General features: G+C 41.0%; 2 protein-coding genes across 7 annotated transcripts in view; both read left to right on the top strand.

Moving 5' to 3' along the window:
• The window catches only part of myo5aa (myosin VAa), a 182,811-nt gene extending 173,554 nt beyond the window's left edge, over positions 1-9,257 (top strand). For all 5 annotated transcript variants that reach the window (XM_052040306.1, XM_052040302.1, XM_052040305.1 and 2 more), the window contains 4 exons: positions 739-1,021; positions 3,103-3,277; positions 5,744-5,824; positions 6,948-9,257. In XM_052040306.1, the coding sequence (XP_051896266.1) occupies positions 739-1,021; positions 3,103-3,277; positions 5,744-5,824; positions 6,948-7,100 (692 nt within the window). In that variant the 3' untranslated portion in view covers positions 7,101-9,257. The remainder of the gene's footprint in view (positions 1-738; positions 1,022-3,102; positions 3,278-5,743; positions 5,825-6,947) is intronic.
• A 3,238-nt stretch (positions 9,258-12,495) lies between these two features.
• myo5c (myosin VC) overlaps positions 12,496-18,847 on the top strand; it is an 84,990-nt gene continuing 78,638 nt past the window's right edge. Inside the window, exon 1 of one of the 2 annotated variants that reach the window (XM_052040422.1) lies at positions 12,496-12,791. In XM_052040422.1, the coding sequence (XP_051896382.1) occupies positions 12,765-12,791 (27 nt within the window). In that variant the 5' untranslated portion in view covers positions 12,496-12,764. The remainder of the gene's footprint in view (positions 12,792-18,847) is intronic. The other variant, XM_052040423.1, reaches the window with a different exon arrangement.

Raw genomic sequence — 18,847 nt, 5'->3', positions numbered from 1 at the left:
TGGATGCACTCTGTGCATGTGGGCACACTCCATACTTGAGGCAATGGAGTTTATTAGTGCACCTAGCTTTTAGGAAACAGGATCGATTTGTATAACTTAAAATTCCTTTCTAAACATGAATGAATTATCAAAGTTCAGAACAGAAATAACTTGGGGTGGTTGGCTGTGGCCCTCTAATAAAACACTAAGGTTGGATTGGTCTCTCTCGCTTTCTAACTGAATGTATTCGAGGACAGTTCTTCTCTATCCATCATTTTATAGTTACAGCATAGCACGGACTATGTTCCAGACTAAGTCATTACAGCTTCCTATAATGGAATTTTGTTAAACTATCCTGGATGAAAGACCCAGTTTTATACTTTGCTTCCTGCATGTTATACAGAACTATCTGTGGCTGGCCACGGTGCCTTTGTGGCTGAGCGTGGAAGTCCAGTGTTTTAATGGGTCCCCTCTGCAGTGTTCAGCATATAACATGGAACACTGCCCAGATAGGGAGGGAACTGTACAGTCTTGTTCTCTGAGTGTAGCTCATGGGAGGAAAATGGATGAATAATGGAAATTAATGTGACTCTTATTCAAAGGCAGAGATATCTAAAAGTTGTGCTTGGAAATTAAATGAACACAATTTTCAAGAGGGGCTGCTGTGTAGCAGAAAGAGTCAGTGGTAACCTTCATCTTTCTGCAGAAGAGGAATTGGATTGTAAGCTGTGTTACTAACTTCCTTGTGTCATAAAATAGTTTCAGGTATGTTGGAACATGAGACTATTCAGGGGGTATCTGGGCTGAAGCCCACAGGTCTCCGTAAGAGGACTTCCAGTGTGGCAGATGAAGGAACATATACTCTCGATTCCATAGTTCGTCAGCTAAATAACTTCCATTCCACTATGTGCCAGCATGGCATGGACCCTGAGCTCATCAAGCAAATCGTCAAGCAGATGTTCTACATCATTGGGTCTGTCACCCTGAATAACCTGCTTCTTCGCAAGGATATGTGTTCTTGGAGCAAGGGAATGCAAATCAGGTATGTGATTCATCCAAAGAACAAAGAGGTCTGTGGTACTGCCACAAAGCTAACCCAGGGATACTGCGGAACATTCCAGGGCTCTGCGTTTTCAATAAAGCAATGCAAAAGTAATTAACTTTACAAACTGGTTGATCAATTCAGGTGGAACAAGAATCAGGAGATAACAGCTTAGAAGGTTGCTCCATGCATTGTGGGTCACACTGTTTGTGAAAGTCACATAAAGGATGAGAATTTCAATTGCAAAGTTCGCAGTTCAGTGTTGTTGGGTTCCCCGTGTAATGCCCCGCTGAAGCTACGTTATCAGTGACAGCATGGTGTTCCCTATTGAGGCGTTGCTAGTTGCTTTAATACACAGTGGGTATGATCTTTGTGAGCAGTTCTTAAAGGGACATTTACAAATGCCACTCTTCCGGCTATTTGAGAGTGATGCTACAGAATGAACGGTGCAGTGATGGGAAAGGCGGGTGGGAGAGTGCTTCCAAGGGATCAGTGTTGCTTGCACCAGGCTGATGAAGAAAGGTTCCAGCAGAGGCATGTTCTTTGTGCAAATTGCCTGTGAATTCCCTCTATAACCAGGCACTCGTGGCAGGAAGTTGCCATAGAAGTCTCCATGAGGACATGAACACAGTCTCTGAATGTCCTCTGCCTACACCAGTGGGATGAAGGAAAAGTTGATGAAGTCTCCTCTTGAGTGTGGAGTTTGTGTGACCTTCCTAATCAATGGAGAGCAGCCAACTGAGATGTGGCAGAGATCAGCAGCAGCAGCCCGGATTGAGGCCAGGAAGCTGAGCTTGATGTGACTCTGACTTCCATGGGCACAGCAGTCAAAGCACATGTGATGTATTTGGGGTTGTAAAGTGTATCGGTGAGGGCAAAGATGATGATTTGAGTGTTGGCCCTTTAAATAACATGGTTTCAGGGAAAGCAGCATTAGTAAAAGCTGGTTGTTTTGTGAGAAAATGAGAGCTGTCAATGTGCTATTGTTGATTTCATCTGGAGCAGTTTAACATTAGAAAATAAAGTGCCAGGAAGTATGAAAATGCTGTTTTAAAAATGAGTAGGAGAGTTTCCTGAGAGGTTCTAAGGCAACCAAAAATCTGTATAAAGTTGCTCTACTGCTCTGATTTTCAATGGCACTTTTTTTTTAGAGTTGTGCATGAATTTCTAGCCCAAAGTATGTAAACATCATAGATGTTATTCTGAAAAAAATATTCAATAATAGTTTTTAATACTTAAGTTACTGAATAATAATAATAAAGATGTGTGTGTGTGTGTGAGCCATCAGGTGCTCCTCCACTGCCACATTGGGGCCAGGCCCAGGTTGGAGGAAGAATACCTCGTATTCCACCTTGGGCGTCTGCAACCTGATGGCCTCAACATCGATTTCTCTTACTTCCGGTAACCCCACCCCTTTTTCTTCGCCCCCCCCCCCCCTTATTCCTGTGGCTCCCTTCCCCGACCTTGATGACCTACCCATCTCCTCTCCTTCCCTCCCATCCTTTATTCTATGGTCCACTGCCCTGTCCTACCAGACTCCTCCTCCTTCAGCCCTTTGCCTCTTCTACCTATCAGCTCTCAGCTTATTACATCTTCTCCCCCTCCCTCACCAACCTACCATCACCCTCTCACCTGAACTCACCTATCCCCTGGACTTACCTATCACCTGAACCCACCTATCCCCTGCTTGCATGTGCTCCTCCCCCTCCACCCCCCCCCCCCCCCACCTTCTTATTCTGGCTTCTGCCCTCTTCCTTTCCAGTCCTGATGAAGGGTCTCGGCCCAAAACGTCAACTGTTTATTTCCCTCCATGGACGCTGCCTGACCTGCTGAGTTCCTCCAGCACTTTTTTGTGTATTTTTCCTGATAGCTTCTGCCTTATGAGGTGAAATTGCCCCCTCTACCTCTTTCTCCTTTCTACCATACCACGGTAGTTTTCTAAGTTAGCTCTAGTCTGTCAGTTTATGGTTCCATAACCTGTTTGGCAGTTTTGCAGCATGTCTTAATGGCAAACTAATTTTATCTCAAAATTGCTGGCCTACCTGTGAGACCAACCTAACCTGATTTTCTTGGTTCTACAGGTACAATGTGAGTCAACTCGAGGAGTGGCTGAGGGACAAGAACCTGCAGACTAGTGGTGCTAAGGAAACCCTGGAGCCTTTAATTCAGGCAGCACAGCTACTGCAGGTGAAAAAGAAGACCGATGAAGATGCGGAAGCCATTTGTTCAATGTGCAGTGCCCTAACTACTGCCCAGGTATGATACAAACAAATTCTGTGTACAAAATAATTTCCAAAACTTCTTTTGTGGCTATTTTTTCTTTATATTCATTTATGAGATGTGTGAGTTGCTGGCAAGTCTGCATTTATTGCCCATCCTTAGTTGCCCTTGAAGGTGCAGGTAAGCCTCCTCCTTGAGCCATGGCAGTTCAATTCATTAGGGAATCCCAGGATGTAGGCCTAGAGGCAGTATTATATGTCCAAGTCAGAATCGCATGCACCTTCCAGCTTTAGTGCAACTGACCTGCAGGTCATGGCTCTTCAAGTGAAAACATCCAAGTACTGTTCAAATGTGATGAAGGTTTCTGCCTCTAATATCCCTTCAGGCAGTGTGGTGCAGACCCCTACCACCCTCTGGGTGAAAATATTATTTTTCTCAACTCCCCAGGGAAGAAGCTTTGGCAAGTTGCTGCTCTACCTTGTGTTGATGGCACACTGATGATGGAAAGAGTGAATATTTGACGTGGAAGACTGTGTGCCAATCAAGCATCCGATTGTTGGTGCAAGTTAGAGTAGGGTGGCATGGTGGTTAACTTGTTAGACTTGTGTCCAGAGGCCTGGTCTAGTGATCTGAAGGCCACGGTAGTGTAGCGGTTAGCGTAACGCTTTACAGCACCAGTGACCCGGGTTCAAATCCAGCCACTGCCTGTAAGGAGTTTGTACGTTCTCCCCGTGTCTGTGTGGGTTTCCTCCGGGTGCTCCGGTTTCCTCCCACATTCCAAAGACGTATGGGTTAGGAAGTTGTGGGCATGCTATGTTGGCACCGGAAGCATGGCGACACTTGCGGGCTGCCCCCAGAACACTACGCAAAAAAAATGTATTTCACTGTGTGTTTTGATGTACGTGTGACTAATAAAGATATCTTAAAAGTTTAAATCTCATCTTAGAGACACAAGAGACTGCAGATGCTGGAATCTGGAGCAAAACACAGCAGGTCAGGCAGCATCTTTGGAGGGAGATGGGCAGCCAGATGAAGGGTCTCAACCCAAAATGCCGACTGTCCATTTCCCTCCAAAGATGCTGCCCGACCCGCTGAGTTCCTCCAGCATCTTGTGTGTTGCTTTAAATCCCATCATGGTAGCTGAAGAATTTATATTTGAATACATAAATTTGGATTGTAATGGTTGCAAGAACTGTTGCACAGTTGTAAAAACTGATGTGCTTCAGTTAATACCTTTCAGAAGGTGAATGTGCCACCCTTGCCTGGTCTGGCTCCTCTGATCCCACACCCCCTTCATTTGGTTCACGGGGCAATGAAGGATGGGCTGTAAGTGCTGCCCTTAGCATCAATGCCCACATCCAGTGAACAAGTAAATAAAAAAGCAATCAGGCTGTTTTTGTTTTACCCTGAGATTGAAGGTGTTGACTCCTTGTCAGGACACAGTTCCACAGAGGCTGCTCAGTCTGTAGTCAGTTGCCCATCTCACTGGGTTTGTTGGAACCAGATATCTGCGAAAGCTCGCTGTGCTTTCTGTAATGCGAAGGCATTAAGTCCATGACGGAGTCTGTCCTGCTATCCCAGTACAGATTAGAGTTTGAGATGAGGACCCATCAGCTGATGAGATTCTAAAATACTAATAAATCAAATTATCTAAAATATTGTGTTCTCTAGTTCAATATACACTTGTGATTGCAGTCCGATGTAAATTTATTTAAATCTAGAGATGGATCAGTGTTCTAACTCAAGCTGTATGCAAGGGCATAATCACTAATGTAAAGTCATGTCTGGCAGTGCCAACTTTTCGTAGTTTAAGACAAATATTAAAATATAGCAACAGCAAATTTCTTTCAGTGTAATGACTTACTTGGTGGTGTGATCTTCAGTCCAGCATCTTCAAGGTATAATCTTGCCCTCTATTTCCAGCCATCAAACATCTTTTAGGATGATTGCAAATGAACACAACTGAAGTATGTAGTCTGGGGGTAGAGGGGTGGGTAGTGTTTCCTTTAGATCATTATGTCGATAATGGTTTGCATGCTGCTCACATCAGAATCCAAAAAAAAACCTTCAAAATGTAAATTTTAAAAACTGTAGATGTTGGAAATGTGAAATAAAACTGAAAAATGCTAGAGCCACTCAGTGGGTCAGGTGGCATCCGTGGGAAGAAACTGTAAATGTTTCAGTCCCAAGCCTGTCTTCCGAATTGATGAAGGATCTGAAGCGTTAATGGTTTCTGTTTGCAGAGGTGCTGCCTGAGCTCCTGAGTGCTTCAAGCTTTAAGATGTATTAGCTTCAGAATGGAGCTGCCACACACACAGGCGGCAGCTTAGCTTGATGATTTTATATTGGGAATAGCATAACATGTACATTAAGTGAGGGTGTCTTGACTGATTTCATCAAATAGAGCTGGATTCCAACAGGTAATCATCTTAACTTATTCCGCAGGTTTCTATGCATGAGGTGAGCCCTTCTAATGGTAACTGCATTTTCTTTCTTTGTCAGATTGTTAAAGTCTTAAATTTATACACTCCTGTTAATGAATTTGAAGAGCGTGTAACTGCCTCATTCATACGTACTATTCAGGTAAGACTCTGTTTCTCATTAACTAAAATGAGCAAAACAGTTGTTTATATTGTATATTGGTGCTCTTATTCATTTTGAGATGTGGGTGCCACTGTCAAGGCCAGCGTAGTGCTAATCCCTAATTGCCCTGGAGAAGGTGGTGATGAGCTACTGTCTTAAACCACAGCAGTTCATCTGGTGAAGGTACATTCGTAATGTTGGGTGGGGAGTTCCAGCATTTCGACTCAGTGACTGTGAAGGAATAGCGACATGTATCCCAAGTCAGGATGGTGTGCCTTTTGGAGGGGACCCCATATGTTGGAGTGTTCCTGTGTCCCAGTGGCTCTTGTCTTTCTCGGTGGTGGAGGTTGCAGGTTTGGGAGATGCTGTTGGCATGACCTAGTACATTTTGTAAAAAGCCACAGTGCACCATTGGTGGAGGGAGTGAGCCCTTAGGGTGGATGGACTGTCAATCATTGGGGCTGATTCATCCTTAATGATGTTGAGCTTTCATGTACTGTCAACAATTTAGCATTGAAAACTTGAAGAAACGCTGACTGTCGCTATTCCTTCTATCATGGTTAATAGGACATTTCATCTTTAGGGTCTACTTGTGTGGGAAAGTGTTACTTCAGTATTTGAACTTCTGATAGTTGAGTGGTATTTTATCATGGGTTCTTTCAGCCTGCATGTGAGCTGAAAAATTTAAGTAACAGCCGATCTTTGGGCTTCATGCTGATTATCCAGAATTTTGAAGTCAAAGTTTAGTCAAATTTAGAAGTCATGCAGGCTTGGAGCTAAATTTGTTCCCTGTGCCGTGGCTGTGTGTTCCTTCAAACCTCATGGGTAGTAGTCAACGTTACTCTTAGATTTTAATTCCTATGTGAAACTTGCAAGAAAACCTCTCCAGAAAATATGTAGAGAATCTTAATTTTGCATGTTCCCTCATGTACTAGAAATAAAAACATGCATTTTGTGGGATTGCTTTGTTTTTCATCAGTGTTCGTAGATGAATATTTACCACTGTCTGCATTTTAGTAAAGGAGTTTGCAGGGATCAGAAACCTGTTAGGAATATTTGTAAACTCCAATTCCGTTAAAACCCTGTTAATAATATTCCAATAATTTTTATTCCATCTCTCTAGGTACGTTTACAAAACCGAAAAGACTCTCCACAGTTGCTAATGGATGCAAAACACATATTCCCTGTTACGTTCCCTTTCAATCCATCATCTTTAGCACTCGAAAGCATTCAGATTCCAAGCAGCATGAACCTTGGATTCCTGTTACGTGTCTGAGGAACAGTTAAGCAAGATAATGATCATATCCATTCATGACATACAGCTAGAGCAGTGTTGAAGTATCTGCCTTTTAAAGGAATGTACATTGAAAGTAAATGCCGAACATCTTCATGCAGTACCAATAAATATCCTGTGATGACTGCCACTGTGCAGTTCCAGTGAATATTCTTTGAATTTAGCAACTGTAAATTAGGGTTGTGTCATACTTTAATTGTTAGACATCAAACTAAGGGGAATACAACTGCCTGATATAGCATCATTTTGTCTGATAACTATTATTTAAGGTCAATATACAAATGATCTAGAGTACAAAGCTCTGTTAGAATATAATCTAGAGATTATATTGTTGGTGTTTTACTTAGCACATGATGATAGTAACCCTGTCCGGTGTCCTCTGAATATGCTGATCTGCACTCATTTAACACCACATTGTGTAACGTTAAGACGTAATTAAAAATATTTCGCGTCGATGTTACGACTTTTTCAAACCCATTTTAAACTGATTTATGCAGGTATCTTAGTTATCATTTTTAAGTTCCAATTCTGACAAAGCACAAAAGCACTCAAAAGGGCAAAATATCAAATTCTCAGATGGATATTTGGCAGCGAGTTAAAAATATAGCAGGTTGAACAAAACATTTTTCAGTATTTGACACATTACCTTTTGGCCTTTTAAATACGCCCTTGTTGGAATATCTTAAGACTTTACAATACAGGAAATACTCTTTCATTTGTTTGTTACTGTGTATATTAGGGTAAAAGATGACAATTGTAAAAGCAGAGTAGAAGTATTTTTTCCAGTATTTTCAGTGCAGTATTTAGTGACCTTGGGGTCAGGTTACATTCAAGTTGCAGTGGTTAAGATGCAGGCATCACCCTTACAGGATGGCTATCATTCCAGTCTCCCAAAGTTCCAGATGTTGTAGTGTAGAATCAATGCTGAATGTTCTTAAAATTGGAATGTCTTATTTTAAGGACAATAGGTACTCTGATTAGAAATTTGATTTAAAATGTCACTTCGTGGTGGTCAAAATTTATATACTTGTTCTACCCATCGTTGTTTACATATTTTAAGTTATTTACTTCATTAACTTAGCAGCCAATTTCAGAAACCTGATTTCAGGACAATGGTTTACATATCTAAATGGTGTATTATATGTGCCTATTTATAGTCCTACTAGAATACCCAATATTTAATTGAAAGATGTATGGTATTTCTAAGTCCCATAGGGTAAAAGTTAATGTAGTACTCTGTAAATCTACGGAGTGATTTATGTAGTCCACCGATGTTACCCAAAACAAATTAGGCAAAACACTGATAGAAAACATTACTGAATGTTTGATATACTCATTACATGTTTTGGGTTTTGCAGTTGTGTACGTTTCAGTCTTAATGTCTTAAAGTACAAAGTTCCCCAGAGCCTTGCCTTTCCCTCTATCAAATCTTTCCTTAATTCACCCAAAATTATTTTTTAAAATAAGCATAATAGGCTTTGGTCAATCAAAAAAAAGGCTTTTTGTTAAGGGAGCAAACGCTGCAGACAGAAAGGGTTTATGTTTTAAAGAAAGATTGTTTAGGAAATCAGTATATTCCAAGTTACTGGCTGTCACTCATCAATTCTGTAACTTTCCATCAACAGTAATTTATTTTGGGCCATTTACACAAATTCTGGGTTAAGTGAACCTTTTGAATTTAGCAAATGGACAACAAATAATAATTACTTAATTGTTGCTGAACAAAATATGAAGGCAATCTTCCTTTGAAATATCAGTTATGCACTTTAGTTTTACCCCATATATAGTTTCATGTTTCCTGCTTTATATTGCATTTTACTTTTTTGTATCATAAAATGCAAGTACGTTACTAGTGATTAGTGTTAAGAAACTGGAGATACTTAAATTATCAACAGTGGTCAGCTGAAAACACAATTGTTGCTATAGTATGTTGATGACTGATGTTGACCCTGGAAAACTATTGTGCTTAACCAGGTAGCAAACAATGAGTATGATATTGATGTACAGAAAAATTCTGAAAACACTGTAGTGTTTCCTGTTTGTTGCAATTAGTAACTGTGTGCATTATGGCAAATGTATATTGACTTAGGAAATAAAGTAATGTCCAACTTGTAAAAATAAAAATTTCAACACTATGAACCAGCTTCTTTAGCTTTTATGGTTGATGTTTACCAATTTTTGTGAATCTTTTATTCATAGAGTCGTATAGTACAAAAACAGGCCCTTCAGCCCAACTGGTCCATGCCAGCCAAGATTCCCACCTAAACTAGTCCCATTTGCCCGTGTTTGGCCCACATCCCTCTAAACCTTTCCTATTTAAGTACCTGTCCTTGTCCAAGTACTACTATAACTGTTATTAATGTACCTGCCTCAATCATTTCCTCTGAAGGCATTGCTGAAAAATAGTAATTGGCCTTGAACAGTGTGATTTGTGAAGTTATTCCAGAGGTATTTAAAGTCAACATTGGATCTTAGTTTACATACAGTCCAACCTGGGTGAGGTAATTAATTAGCCTGGTTAGCTTTAACAAGAATCCAGACATTGTATGGCCACTGCTGGCTTGCATTTTTAATTAAGGAAATGTAAATTCCGCAGCTGCCATGTAAGACATCATGGAAACAGGCCCTTCGGCCCATCAATTACTGATTTATACCAAACCCATTTCCACACTTGTTCCATGGCCTTCTGTGCCATGGTATTTTTTGTGCTCGTTTAAGAAAGTACCTGCTTCCACCACCTTCAGATTTCAACACCCTATGGGTGAAAAAAAATTCTTCCTCAAATCCACTCTAAATATTCTACCGGTGACTTTAAATCTATGCCTCTGGTTATGGACACCTATGCGAAGGGGAAAAGTTTCCCCTTTTCTGGCTTATCTATGCCCCTCTTAATTTTATATTTAATAATTGCGTCCCCCCTTCAGTTTTCTCTGCTCCAGTGGAAACAAACTCAACTTACTCAGTCTCCCATACAGCTGAAATGTTCCACCCCAGACAACATCCTGGTGACTCTCCTCTGCACCCTCTCCAGTGCAATGACTTCTACTGAACGTGGTGTCTGATTGCACAGGAATGACCCACCCGATCCCCATGATAAACCGGTATCCTGAGCCACTACAACTCCTGGAATCTTGAGGCATCGACACTTCAAAGAGCATGCAGCACATTGTTTTCTTTTTGCAACTCATTAAAGGGTTATATTGATGAAAAACACTCAATAACATTAGGTGATCTTCAAAATATTAGTCGTACAGTTTAGTTTACAATAAGGATTTCTCAAAATGGCTGAATGAATGTTAACATCAGTGTATTTGCAATGAAAAATTGAAAACTAACAAAAAAATACAAAATAAGAGCAGGAGTAGGTCATCTGCCCCACTTTAATATGATCATGGCTGATCTTTGCTGGCCTGGTTTCCTACATTGTGCCATTTCTCCGTACCCCACTATTCTTCAATCTAATCAAATAGTTATCTACCCCTCTTCAAATACGTCTAATGATCCCGCTTCCACCATCCACTGGGGCAGAGAATTTCAGAGACTCATCACCCATTGCAAGAAGAAATTTCTCTGTACCTCAGTTTTAAATGACCAGCCCCATGTAGTTATGTCTCCTTTTTCAAGACTCTACCACAAGTGAAAACATCCAATATCTACACTATCAAGCCCCTTTAGTGTCTTGAATGTCTGAATAAAGTCACCCCTCATTCTAAATTCCAAGGAATACAGACCCAAACTATTTACTCTCTTTGCAGCACAACCCTCTCATCCCAGGAATTAGCCTGGTGAACCTCCTTTGTACTGCTTCCAGTGTGACTATTTTTTTTCAGTAAGGGGACCAAAACTGTACACAGTATTCCAGGTGAAGCCTCCCCAACACCCTGTACAATTGCAACAAAACCTCAATTTTTGAACTCCAACCTTTTGCAATGAAAGCTAAAATGCCGATAGCTGCTTTAACTACTTGTTGGACCTGCCTGCCGGCCCTTTGTTATTCATGCACCAGAACATCAAGATCCCTCTCTACTTCACTCACTGGCAGTCTCTCTCCCTTTAGATAACCTTCCTTTTGGTATTGGTTTATTATTGTCACTTGTACCAAGGTACAGTGAAAAACTTGTCTTGCAAACCCATGGTACAGGTCAATTCATTCCACAGTGCAGTTACATTGGGTTAGTACAGAGTGCATTGAGGTAGCACAGGTAAAAACAATAACAAAGTATTCAAAATCTTCCTTGACTTCCCTTACCTTGCACTTCTCCACATGAAACTCCATTTTGTCCACTTACTCAATCCATCTATATGACTTGCCCTTCCACCTATTCCGTCCTTTGCTATGTTCCTGTGTTAGTGGAACAATTCTAACAAAGGGTCTTAAACCTGAAACGTATCTGTTTTTCTTTCCACAAATGCTGCCTGACCTGCTGGGTGTTTCCAGCATTTTCAGATTTCCATCATCTGCAGTTTTTTCGATTTTCAATGGCAATGTATTGTGTCCTTTTAACGTGATTCCCTGATTTACGCACCCAACAACAGTGCGAATATAAGCTTGGGTTCCAGCCCCAAATCTCCTCTGCAGTATTAGTAATAGAGAGTGGCTCCAAGGCACCAGATCTTCGCTCTAATTTGCTAATGTACCAACCAAAGCAATGTCATCCTTTAAATTATATTACACTCAGAAATTGTTGCTGTTTGCAAAACAGATGCTAAATAAAACCCAGAATGCAGTCTTTGAAGACGTGCTGTTAATATTATACTGGCAAGTGCAACATAGAAGCGGCAATAAATGGATGCAAGATCTTAGTTATTCTGCTACAACAATATTTCAATGTCTTCCAATGTTTTTGACAAAGAACCACGTCATCTTAGTTTGTGAGATTGACCTACTTTTATTTATTTCCAACGATCCACTCGAGGACTGTAATGGTTAATGTTATTACTAGATGTGGTAGCTCACGATGTCCTTGTCAACAGGATGCAAGGAACACACGGCATGGAGTTTTAAGAAGATGGAATGTTATGCTATTAAAATTGATTTGTCGGAGTCATTAAAAGACGCCAAGATAGCCCATGTTTGATAACGATCTTAATTATAAAATTAATCTGCTAAACTTTTTACACAAATAGATTTGGAAAACTTATGGGGACTTACTAATGTTACAGGAAGTACTACTTAAAGCGTTACAGGTAATTTAGTTTATGCCTGTGGCACTTGCTGGCGTGTCATAAAACTTAGAAGGTGTGATTGTAATTTATTTTATCAGGAGTGACATGAAATGCTAAACCACCTTTATCTTATGCATCATTTGCATGCTGCGTCCTAATGCATATATCCAAAGGATTAAATCCGAGTATCTTTGCTCACTGCTTTGTGCCCGGGCAGTATTTTCCCACCTACCTGCCACCTATTTCCAGGAGTTGTGTGCAGGCAGGCACTCCCTCTGTCACGAGGTGGTGCCTGCAGTGAGTGAAGAGAGAGACAGAGCAAAGTCGAGCTGGATTGCTTTCGTGTGTGTGCGCGCAAAAACAAAACAGAGACAGTGGAAGTGGGAGAGCAGGTGGACTTGACGCTGACTCCAGCCCGGACCATGAGCAGTGGAAGCGCGGCTCGCTCAAGCACCTGCTGAAATAATCCGCCCCGTGACCATGGCAGTAGCTGAACTCTACACCAAGGTAATTCAGTAACCAGTTTACTCCCCACAGTTCCTCTATGCGTCGCCACCAAGGCTCAACAAGTTGGCTGGACACTTTCACAGTCTGTTCTCCCCGCTTCTAGCTGCCGGTGTAAGAGGTAATCCAAGGGAGCTTTTAAGAGACACTGTCCCAAGTGAATTCAACTTGTTACTCTGGAATGCCTCAGGCATTAGTCTTCTCCGGCCATAAGGAACTGGGTTGTAAGGGTGCCTTTTTAGATTCCGCGCTGTTATTGCAACCCTTTGTCCATTGTATTGACCTTCCACAGTGCCTCTATTGGTTGAGTACTGTCAGAGAGGTGGTACATTTTCACGTGTGTTTGGGCAGCTTGGAGAGTCGCACATACTGTACGATGTATGACATCATCTGGGTACAGTAACAGGATGCTGCAATGCAGGGTTGGCCGGAAAGATTGTGAGAGGCCGTTTCCTCTGGCTGGAGAGTCTAGAACTGAGGGGGACAGTACCGTGGTTGGTCCTGGAGACGGGGGGACAAGTTACTAGAATGGTTGTAAGTCTTTGCAACAGGAACGGAAAATGCAGGCTGCATCTGTGGAAAGAGCAACAGCACTAGGAAAGATAGAGATGCAATGCTTATAACTACTGCCAATCAGCCATTTCAACTCATCCTAGCACAGATGCTGCCTTTGTTCTATACACCCTGCCCCACCTCTCCTACTGAAAATCAACTTGCATCTTCCTCTTTCCCAGTTCTGTCGAAGGATTGCGGACCTGAAACATTAACTGTTTCTCTTTCCGCAGATGCTGCCAGACTGAGTTTTAACAGCATTTTCTGTTTTTGTTTCCGATTTCCAGCATCTGCAGGGTTTTATTTTAAATTTTCATTTGCATTCAATCTTTGGAACTCCCCTGGAGAGTTGTGCTTAGTCGGTTCTTGAGTGTAAGGCTGAGAACAATAGATTTTTAGGCACCAAGGGATTTATGGATCTGTCAAGAATATGGGACATTGGAATTAGTTGTTGTTTATTGAAAGGGAGAGCAGGCTCCAGGATGCATATGACCTATACTCCCACTTGTATTTATAATGATTCTGCCTTCAAACACAACATTTTCATTGAAGGTGGAAATGAAAACATTTCCCCTGTTAAATGTGTTGCCTTTATGTTGGATTTGCTTTGTGCAAGAATCAGGAAATGGATGTATCACCCTTCTTCCAATGTTTTGGGAAGCTGTGCGACTTAAGTATTTAAAAATAATATATATATATCAGCAGTATCCTGTAAATTCTCTGTTGAACAGGAACACAAGTAGGCCTTTCAGCCTCGCAATTCTGCTCCGTCATTCATTTAGATCAGGGCAGATTTGTTCCTTGGTTTCATGCCTGCCTTTGCTCCATCATTTTCTTGTCCACACCCAATCAAAGTCTGCCAGTTCTGTTCTTGAATCAGCAGTTGTTCCAGCATCAGTAGAGTTTGTAGGGGAGTGGGAGACGAGGAGGAGCAGGGTAAGAATTCCCAGTCTCTATTATCCATCATATGAACATACTTCCTGATTTCTCTTCTAAAATACTGAGCTCCAATTTTTCTCATTTTTTATTTGTTCTTGGAACACAGGAGCTCATAATTCCTTGTCATTGGTTCTTCCACCAGAAGGACTGATTTCTGTATTTACCCCCTTTCAACATTTTAATCATCTCAGTCAGATCATACAGAACCCATCCTTGTAACTTAACCCTCTAAGACATGGTATCATGGTAGTATATCTGTTCCTTCTAAAACCAATATATATTTGAGGAGCAGGGCTCAAAACCAAAGTAGGAGCCCAGACAGTAGCTTCAGACTGTTCGTGAATGCCATTGCTAGTTCACAAAGGTTCTTGCCTCATGCATCCATCCCCATCCCCCAAGCCACAACTTATAATGGACCAATTTGATCCAATTGATATGGATTAGTGTTGTTTAAAGGCCTGATAAGCGTCTGGAGTTGTTTGAAATGAAGCCCAATTTATGGCGCACTTCAGGTCTCCCAGTCTGAGTGCCAAGAAACACCCAAAAACTGTCTGCAGCCAATTTCTGTCTCTCTACAAACACTAGTTCAGTGTTTTGACCCAAGTTATGAGTCACATGTCTCCATAAGCATAATTGACAGACCCTGCTAATCATAAATCTCTATCAGCATTGGGTCACTATGCCATCCCAGTCATGTACCTCCAACTAAAGTCACTATGAACGTTATCATTGATTGTGACTGACTATTCCTATATTCAGCTTTTGACATGACTGATGTTCCTACTGCGATGCCTGTCCTAGACTGGCTCCTTCGGGGAACGGTTTCAGATTTCCATCCAGTTGTAGCCAGGGCATGTTCTGCAATGGTGTCTCACCCCATCATTGCAGATTTTTATCTCCAGGGTTCTCCAATGATCCATCCTTGGCGCTTTACTGTTACTCATCTACAAACTACTCCTTGGTGTCATTATCTACAGATCTTGAGTCAGGTTCCACATGAGCTGTGAGAACATGTAACTCAAACTTTGCATCACTTGTCCAGAGCTCTCCTCTGTGTCCCTAGATATCACCCTGTGGAATTTCTACCTTGAACTCTGTGGCCTCTTCATCTTCCTTTCCTCCTGTTAAAAACTTTTCTTTTAAACTTTTGGTCATCCATCTCATTGTTTGGTTAGTGGCCATTTCTTTCTGATTGCAGCTTCTGTCAAATGCATTAAAATCTTTTCCTATATTAAAGACACCAAAACTGCATACAGAACTTTGTGGTTTCCTAATGAAATGTAGTGCTGGCTCTACCATTCTCAGTGTGTAATGCCACAAGATGGGTTTAGAGAATATGTCAGTTTTCCTTATTCTAACAAAGGTCCACGCCCGAAAATGTAAATGATTGCGATTTAACTCTGTTGCACGTTTGAGTGGATGGTTATTTTCATTCCCCCAGTAGAATATTTCTCTGCATATTCTGCTATAAAGGCTTTTTGTATCCCTGTTTTCTGATTCAAAAAAAATATTTTTCGGTTGTCCCTCCCCAGTTGTGCCTGAATTAAGCAGTTAATCCTTTCATTGATAAACAAATATTCATGATGATGTTTCTCCACATTTACGCTCTAAATCGAGAGAGCTGCCTGGCATTGTCTGAGAGGGAAGTCATTGCCTAGATTGGGATAAGCATGAAGGTCTGGCAACTAAACGAAGGCAGGAGTTATGGTAAGTGTAGGCACTTGCTATAATTTGTCCAACTGCATTATTGGCAGGTGTACACATCTTGGGAAGCTTTTTATGTTGTATCAAGGTTAATGTGCTGCAAGATTAAATCTTCCTTATTCAAATTCCATAATGGGAATAGAAACATATAAAAACCTGTAATTTCACGCTAACTTGTTTTCTCTCCTTCTCTGTTCTGATGGACAATCTTTGACCTGAAGTGTTCACTCTGTTTCTCTTTCCATGGATGCTGCCTGACTTGCTGAGTTTTTCCAACATTTTCTGCTTTTGTTTCATATTTCCAGCGTCTGCAGTTATTTAACTTTCTTCCATTAATGGGAACTTGTGTCAAAAGTGATCAATCCTTTAGGCAGAACAACTCAGTGCTGACACAATCATGTGTAAATTGACACAAAAGCAAAATGTATTCGCACAACTTGCAATAAGAAATAAGATAAATAGAAAAGATTTCTTTATTAGTCACATTCTACATTGAAACACACAGTGAAATACATCTTTATGTGTGGAGTGTTCTGGGGGTAGCTCGCAAGTGTCACCACTCTTCCGGCGCCAACATAGCATGCCCACAACTTCCTAACCCGTACGTCTTTGGAATGTGGGAGGAAACTGGAGCACCCAGAGGAAACCCACGCAGACACGGAGAGAACGTACAAACTCCTTACAGACAGTGGCCGGAATCGAACCCAGGTCGCTGGCACTGTTATAGCGTTATGCTAACCACTAAGCTACCGTGCCTGCAATGTGTGATATGTAGTATGAAGTTTTCACTAACCTAATTATTTTCTGAAATATTTAGGTTTAAAATTTTTGAAGTCTTTTCAGGATTTATTAGTCATAATTGAATCTTCATAAAATTAGGATGGCACAGTAGTGTAGCTGGTAGATCTGCAATCTCACAGCTCCAGCGACCTGGGTTTAACCCTAACCTCTGGTGTGCCTGTGTGGAATTTGCTATTTTTCCCTGTGACCTTATGAATTTCAGTTTCCTCCCACATCCTGAAGACGTGGGGTTGGTAGGTTAACTGGACGCTGTAAGTTGCCTCTAATATGTAGATGTGTGGTAGAATCTGGGGGGAGTTGATAAGAATGTTTGGGACAATAAAAGTAATCACTCGGGTTGATGTAAATAGGTGTTTGATGGCCAGTGTGGAATCAGTGAGTCAAGGGGCTGTGTCTGTGCTGCATGACTCTGTAGTTACCATTACTGAGCTTGGTGTTTCATTCCAGAATTATATAATTACTTGAATTTAAATTACGTCTAGTGGGGTTCAAGCTGATACCTCTGGATCAATGGTTCTGTACTTCAACTGCTAACTTAACCTACTGGACAAGTTGGTAGTTAGCAGCAGTTGCATGACAGGCTAATGAGTGTTCTAGTTTGTGGGTCTACCACTTGGAAGCATGGTAGCGTGAGAGGTTTTTGTACACTGCACTAGTGCAGAGTGAAGGAAAACAGGAGAGTCTTGGGCTGTAGTTTAGTCCAGGGATGGGACCATGGAGGAGAGAGGTCCAGGGGTACGGAGTTGGGAATGGGAAGAAGACGTTGGGTACAGCTGATTGGTGATGGTAGGGGGAGTTTGCAGTTGGCACTGGGAGTGATCAGTGGGTGAGCATTGCATGCTTAGGGTGCAGGAGGGAGAACGTGTGGGAGTTGGTGGTGGGATCTGCTTGAATTAGCAGATTCAAGCAGAGGTTTTTTAATATCAGCGACTTAATAGCTTTCTTTCATGTTTCTTTGTCTATTGATTTAATATTTCAAGTTACCCTGCTTTTGACCCTAGATTGTAGCTTAAACTTTAAAAGTTTAAATTGGTCTTTGACTTCTCAAATTCCAGTAAGTGAAATAATTAGTTTAAAGAATGCATCATCTGGTGTCTGACGTGTAAGTAATGTCACCTGATTCACTTCAAATGAACAGAGTGTAAAGGTAAGTAGGGTGCCAGCTGTTGTTCTCTCTGCCTCTCCTTGGCCTCCTTTTTATTTGAATAGTAACCATGGCAATACGTGGTGATTAGAATTACATCAGGCTGTCCTTGTAAATCTTAATACAAGTTCAAATTGTTGTTAACTCTTTAATGCTAAAGTCCAGAAATAATTCATTGTATGAATCATTTTGATGTTGCAGTGAATTTCTGTGTCTCTTTGTGTATATAAATCTTCTTCATGGGGCAGATACAGAGTGGGAACTGTTGGAATGGCCTTTATCCAAATGCTGGTTAATTTAATGTGGTATATTATGCATATCATTAACTGTAGTCATTAGACATGTGAGCAGCATCATGATGTGCAAAATAAAATTTAGAAAATTAGTTCAGTTTTATCATTTTTCAAAATGTCTCTTAAATTAAGAAGGAAGCATTGTGAAGAAGACATAGCAACAATGTAAGTATCCCATTTCTGGAAAAGTGTTTAGTTTAGTACAACAGTGAGTTATGTACTGTTCCTACATAGTTTAAGGATGGCTCATTCAAGTTACTCACAAATATTCCAGTCCGCAAAAGTGGATGGGCAAGTGTGAGAATAGAAGCAATACCAGAACCATCCCCATCCGTGTTCTCTGGGAATGGTCATTAATTTACCCATCCTTGCCAGAGGAACATACAACTTGGGCACCACTTCTTTGGGACTTCAATCATCAAAAACTGTTCTTCATTCTGTTTCCAAACCAGTACAGTTGCACTAAGTAATTAAGTTAATAGTTACAGATATCTATAAATTGTGTGAACTAAGACTTTAAATCTAACCTGTGTGTGTATAAAGTCAGGCAAAATAATGTAAAATTATCACCAACTTCAGAAGGATGGCATGTGTTTTCAGTAAAGCCACACTGGGTATAAACTGTA

This window comes from Pristis pectinata, chromosome 28, assembly GCF_009764475.1.
Source record: "Pristis pectinata isolate sPriPec2 chromosome 28, sPriPec2.1.pri, whole genome shotgun sequence".
NCBI lineage: Eukaryota > Metazoa > Chordata > Chondrichthyes > Rhinopristiformes > Pristidae > Pristis > Pristis pectinata.
The sequence above is the reverse complement of the archived record's forward strand: the minus strand, read 5'-3'. Positions and strand labels throughout refer to the sequence as shown.